General features: G+C 35.7%; 1 protein-coding gene across 2 annotated transcripts; it reads right to left on the reverse strand.

Annotated features, from left to right (window-relative positions):
- Positions 1 to 221: 221 nt before the first annotated feature.
- Positions 222 to 1,795, reverse strand: LOC122082891. Of its 2 annotated transcripts, none has more exons than XM_042650703.1 (2): positions 1,694 to 1,795; positions 222 to 1,124 (listed from the first exon to the last, which is right to left on the reverse strand). In XM_042650703.1, exon 2 carries the CDS (start codon positions 1,069 to 1,071, stop codon positions 391 to 393), a length of 681 nt encoding a protein of 226 aa, XP_042506637.1. In that variant the 5' UTR covers positions 1,072 to 1,124; positions 1,694 to 1,795; the 3' UTR covers positions 222 to 390. The 2 variants fall into 2 exon arrangements, with proteins under 2 accessions (XP_042506637.1, XP_042506636.1); XM_042650702.1 differs by lacking the exon at positions 1,694 to 1,795 and adding an exon at positions 1,441 to 1,659.
- Between the last annotated feature and the right edge of the window lie 4,970 nt (positions 1,796 to 6,765).

Consider the following 6,765-nt stretch of genomic DNA (forward strand, 5'->3'; position numbering starts at 1 on the left):
ATTTATACCTGAGCTGCTCTCTCTCTCTCTCTCTCTCTCTCTCTCTCTCTCTCTTTAATTTCCCCAAGTGAAGAACTTTAGATGAGAGGCCATTAAATTGGATGTAAGTTCTTTCTGGGCTTTCTTTTTTTTTTTTTTTTGGTAATGAGAATCAGGTTATGGAACATTTGGGTTATTCTTCTTCTTGTATTTATGCAATCACTTTGTTAAGAAATTCCTCAACATAACAACGGAAAAGGGTTTTATTTTGCACATAAGACCCAGTTTACTGAACCAAAGGGCAAGCTTCATTTTCTGTCATTTATAATCATTGTTGCACTTTCTCCATTAGATACAGAAACCCATTAGTTTGCTCCCAACAAATTAGATAACTTACAGAGCAGAATGATCTCAAGCTATTGCATCTCTAGCCAACCTTTCTAACATGGGTTGGAAGAAGCAGAGTAGCCATAGTGATGGCACAGCAAATATAAATGTGATCAGTAAATAAAAAACCAAAACTACAATGCTACCTATAATCACATAACTAAGGAACAGCATGACTATGAATACAATTGGGAGCTTTACTGTTAGTTGTACCAATGACGAAAATGATCTTTGAAGCGATGATTGAAGATGGTTCATTGTTTGCCTTGCATCAAGGAAACCCTGAGAATGTTCATGGAGGTGCTCTTCAGATGGTGGTGATAGGCAGCCACCTTGAGTAACTAAATCAGTAGTTAAAGGCTGAAGAAATTTTTGATCCTTGGAAGATGAAGACGGGCAATTCGTTGTCCGGTACCCTGTTGCAGTTTCAACCAGCCAGAGGAGAAAGAAGTTCTTCCTTGGGAACCTGAGGTCACCTTTCCAGACAAGCTTGAAGCACAAAAGCTGGCACCATGGACATGAGAGGAGGACTGGTATGTGTATAGATAGAATTGGGAATTTGATCTCAGCTGGTTGGAGGGAGAGTAAACATGTCTTGCAGAGGCTGTGTCCACACCAGAGGACATGAGGTACATTCTCCACAAGGTTGAAGGATTCCCAACATATGGGACATTCCAGTGAGTCTTCCTCTCCCGTAACAATCATTGGAGCTCAATAAAAGTACACAGTGGAGAGTCTTACACTCTTAAGCTGTGATCCTGTGAAAGTTTAAAGCAGATAGTCAATGTCAGGATCCACTCTATTGAATCATGTACTGATGTTGAAATCAAATTCTGTTCTGCTTCATATGATCAAAATATACTAAATTTTGATGTAGATCAAGAAAACAGAGGATTCCATTTATATTTTGATTCTGTGCCAAGATTATACCCATAAAATAAATTTTCCTCCTACCGATGATGGGAAGAAATAAGAAAAACCCAGAGATGAATTGAGTAAAAAGATGAAGAGAAACATATTAATGGTTAGTATCCTCATAAGATCTGAGTTGTATGAAGACATGAAAACACAAACCTCAGGGACATAGCTTCTGTTGTATTACTTCAACCTTGCAGAGTACTGACTCAAATCATTTATCTCATTTTATACACTCAGTAGCAATGGAAAAGATTGAATATTTATTTGAAAGCAGAGAGAATCCCAAAGTAAAACCTACCGACCGAACAACTCTCCAGAAATAAAGATTAAATGATAGAGGATGCCATTATTAATAGCAATATCTGAATTCTAGAATGAAATGTTTATCATTTGTTATTGAATGAGTCACCTTATTTGACCCTTTATTGAATCCATATTTATGATCTCATTTTCTTCTTGTCTTCGAACAAACAATATGACTCTTGATGTCAAGACTCGAGAGTCCCTCTTCATGACCCTTTTTCCTACGTTTTTGCCTGACACATGACCTATATTTATTAAAACTCCCCTACTTTTTACATTTTTTTGATACTTTCTTGCTTTTGGACTTTTACATTTCTTTCTCCCCTCCTCCTTTTAAATACCCAAATTATACATCCTTTTCACTTGTAATCTATTAAACTTTTTTCAAAATTTTTAATGCAAAACATGCTTTTACTAATCTAAGATAACAGCCAAGTGGCTTTGTCCTTCTATTATTACTTAATTAAATGTTGCTTCGTTGGCTGAAACTCAAACATCTCCTCGGCTCTCATACCATTATTTTTTGAATTTTGTTTTAAATGCATTAGTATTGAGTCACTTAAAGATACTATTAATTTATTAGTTTTTTATGTCTCATCCATCATCAAGATCAAGGTTATTGTTTATTTATTATTTTTTTCCTTTTGTCTCATCCATCATCACGAGCTTAGTATCTATTTTTTTAATCAGTATTGGGTTGGTATCAATCTCAATCAATACTAATTTGGATTGATATTGAATTTAATGTTACATTCCTTGCTAGGATTGCAACACATGGTTCAGAGATTAAAAAAAATTGATAAATGTATTAGATTTGTATCGTTTTCAACTAATATCGATACGGACCACTTAATCTTTCCCCAATGGAAAGAGATTTAAATTTATGGGAACTCACCACTCTCTAATGAAGGAATGAGACTGATGTAAAGTATTAGTTTTCATTCCCAATCAATTTGAACCAATTAATATGAAAAAAGTTTAATAGATTAAAAGTGAAAAGGAGGAGCAGTCGGTATTGGATCAGTTGTCCACCATATTGGTATCATTTGAGATCGATCCTAATATTTGATCGATCCAGGATTGAATAATAATATTGGAATAAAGGCTACTATAAACAATAAGCATATCCAGCACTTTATGCACATCGATAATGTGTTCCGAGATTTTGCACATCTGCCTCTGTTCCGACTTCATGCACTTTATGCACCACGACTTTGGTATTTTAGTAGGTCTTTCATCAGCACCACCTTGCCCGGCAACATGCCTTCGAGTTCTAGATAAAAATCCAGATGTAGATAAAGATAAAGAAAAAAGGGATCGAGAGGCAAAGGAAGCATCCGAGTGGTAAACTATAATTTTCCATGAATTTTCCATTTATCACTCAATGATGAGACCTTGCTTTTTTTTTTTCTTCTTTTTCTTATGAGGATCAACGAATTAAACGATATTTTTGTTCCAATTTCTGCCTTTTCTTCTCCCTTTGAATCAAACTTTTCCTTGTCATAATGGTTCAGGTCTTATTATTCTCAATACTGAAGTACCAAAGGCGAACGGGGACTCTCAGGCCGTGATGTCTAACAGAATGCTTGGCCTCCTACGTTGGAAGCTACTAGTTTCTAGTCTGTAGGCATTCTGGGTTGGAAGGAGGCAAGCAATTGTAGGGAGGCATTACGGGTGAACTACAAGAAGCAAAGCCCCAACTAGCTTGAATGCGACTCGACATGTCACTGACAAACAACAGTAAAATTGATCAATCCGATCAATATAGACCGATCAGAGATCGGTATCATATATATGTAAGTCAAGACCAATACTGATATGGATACAGATAACTAATTTTTTTGCATCCGAACAAATATATTCAAACCTTTAACTCTTTTTTATTTATTTATTTTTTAATTTTGTAAAACTTTGTAAATCACGTGTCAAGGAAAACAAGGTAGAGGAAAAGAAAACAGATACCGACCAGTTAACCTAATCACCACCAACCAAATTTTGTCCTTTGGCAGTCAAATCTGTTCAGTTGGTCTTCGAGTGTGACTGGTGTAGCAACTTAGGCAGTAGGCCGTCGGTTCTGATTAGATGGTTAAGCCGGTTGAGTCACCTTAGAGATAATAAAGAGTGAAATCAACACTAATGAAAGATTATCAAATGGATTTTTCTTAATTAGTATAACCAGCTTATCAAATAGGCAACCCAAAAGAAAGATTAGGTAAATCAACCTTAATAATCTTCTGATTGTGGAAAGAAATCTTAAGAAGGAAAAAAAAAAAAAATGAAAGAAAGAATGTTACCCACACGTATATTTATGATTGAAAACAACTTAAAAAACACACGCACACTTATACATAACAGGTGCAAAAGAACCGTGTTACCCCAATGTGGAAGATGCTCGATCTTGTACATCTTCCCATTGGCTCATGCACTAGCATGTATTTGCTCCAGTAAGATAATATTCTCTTGCCAATAAAAAATAAAAATCAATGTACCCTTAATTATTAGGGTAAAAAAAACTAGGACATTTGATGTCTTCCGGCTAATGGAGAATAAGGCTATATCATGCTGTGTTAGCTGAGGACTTACAAATATCTTCTGTAGGAGAGTAAAGCACTGTACATTGAGTAAGTAAAATCCCCACTAAAATAACATTTTAGGTGGAATGGAAGTGTCGGTGAATGTGGCTCTCATGGGCTAAGGTTTTAAGATTTAAAAGCTTGCAAGAAAGAACATAAAATGTGCTTTCTTCCAAGCAATAACATAAGTCTCTGTCTCTGTCTCTCTCTCTCTAAACTAGTTGGTGAAATAATGCTGATTTTATTGTCACTTTTGGTTAATTATGTTTGTTTTCTCATGGATTTGTATGTTTGCATGGATACTTAGATAAGTTGGTATGTAATAAGTAATAACTATGCCTTCTACATGATATCAATAGTATTTTTAACCAAAATAATAATAATAATAATAATAATAAAGTAATTTCCCCCTTGTTAAATGATATTTTCAAACTTTGGATAATTACTTACAAACTAGCATATTATAATAATAATAATTATTATTATTCATATGTATTACTCTAAGTAATTACCTTATTAATTTGGATTAATATTTTCTCTTATAAAAAATTTCATTAATATATAATCAATATATTATCATTTATTTGAAAGAAAAATAAAGGCTAAGGCAACCTTAGCATAAGTCAGACTATACCAGGAGGTGTAAATTCTAGGTGTATCCCTTACTTGCTGTTGAGTTCAATCATTTGTTCTATGTTTAGTTGTATTTATTGGTTAAGGGATCCTTTGATGTCAGTGATCGACTATTTGCCTTGTGTATATCAGCATACACAATAGTTGGGAATTTATTTGCAGAATAACATGTGGTCATGTGGTTTCTGTTTCACTGATGCTTATATTTAGTCTTGAAATGATCTTATGATTCTCTTCACCATTTCAGTCACATATCTTGAAATATTTGAGTGTCATTTATTTCATCTGGTGCTCCATATTAATTACTCATTTTTTCTGCAAGTAGCCATATTTACTCACTTTTCGTCTAGTTTGGCAATCAAGACAACAATACCCACAGTGGCGGGTGAGTAGCCAATAAAAACCTACTGTTTGGAACCATAATCCAATTTATGTTGGTTATAAGGGCATAGCCATGGGTAACAGGCACACTCAAAGGTGCACAATTGCAAATGATCAGGCGGCCGACCAAATAACTTACATATGGTGTCATATTCTAGATGACCAGTGTAGGCATTCTGTTAATGAGAAAAACGGATGTGAGAAAAGCCACATCCCAATAAGAGTGTGGAATGGAAGCTCTGGTAAGTAAGGTCAAGCATGAATCCACTATATGCCTATGTTTGCGTTCAGCCTTGTCATTTTGAGCCTGAGTGTGGACAAGATAGCCAATGTAGGATCCCATGTTGACCCAAAAAGTGGCGAATATATATGGTATTCACAACACCCATTAGTTTGTAATGCCTTGATTTTGGTCCCAAAGTAATTTTCCACATGCGCCTTGAATCAGATAAAAGCAGAAAGAGTGTATGATTACACAGTAAGAGGAAATAGCCATGTATAGCGACTAAATGCATCAATAAATGTTAGATTTTAGGGAAATTATCCATTACCACCCCTAAAATTGAAACTAACTCGGAGTAACCCTTAAAAATGAAAATAATATTGACCGCACCCCTAAATTGTAACACCGTTAATTGAAAGTGTGAAATGTTCCTTTTACCCTTATACTTAAACTCTAAAAAGACTCTATTTTCTTCCAAACTCTCTTAGCCGCGACCTTAGCTGGGAGGGAAAACCGTTAGCTACAGAAGGCCACAACTCATTTGAGTAGATCTGGCGACTCCGACGAGGTGAGTCCAGTAGCAGCAATTGAACATTGAAACTACTACTTGCAAATCTTTGAAGGCTTGTAGCTTGAAGCCCTAGCAGTAACCGAAGCTTGAAACCATAGCAGCAAATCTTCGAAGGCTTGTAGCTTGAAGCCCTAGCAGCAACCGAAGCTTGAAGCCGTAGTATCAAATTTTCGAAGGCTTGTAGCTTGAAGCCCTAGTAGCAACCGAAGCTTGAAGGCTCTAGCAGAAGCCCTACTAGCAATTGGAGTGACCCCATTTCCTGTCTGTAAGCCAAGAACCGAAGGTAAGTGTTGTGTAAGCATCAACCTTTATTTGATTTCAACCTTAAGGGATGCAACCTAGAGGACCAACCCCATTGAAGACAATATTATATGTTCCCATTTGATGGAGTATTGGTTATTAGCTTTGTCTTCTCAAAATAAGTTGATGCAATCCGCTGCTTTGGTCTTCTCAGAGAATGGGTTCTACTGCTCTAGTCTTCTCATAGAATGGGCTCTAATTTTATTTTGGATTCTACTTCTGGTCTTCTCAAAATAAGTTATTTGATCATCAAAAGACAGGGCAGCTATGCCTCTGGACTCATACCCTTGAAGGTCCTTTGAAAGGGGCATTTTATCAAAAGGCCAGCTATGTTTGGGAGCTTGTAGCCTTTATCCATGCTGCCTTCAGAACAGGGGAGCTCTATTCTCCATTGATTTGAGTCCATAAGCTTCAATCTTTATTGTTATGTAGTATTCTAGTTTTAATTCTTCTCATATGTAGTGTTGATTTCATTATCTTTTTTTTTTTTTTTTACA

The sequence above is a fragment of the Macadamia integrifolia genome, chromosome 6, assembly GCF_013358625.1.
Source record: "Macadamia integrifolia cultivar HAES 741 chromosome 6, SCU_Mint_v3, whole genome shotgun sequence".
In the NCBI taxonomy this organism is placed as follows: Eukaryota; Viridiplantae; Streptophyta; class Magnoliopsida; order Proteales; family Proteaceae; genus Macadamia; species Macadamia integrifolia.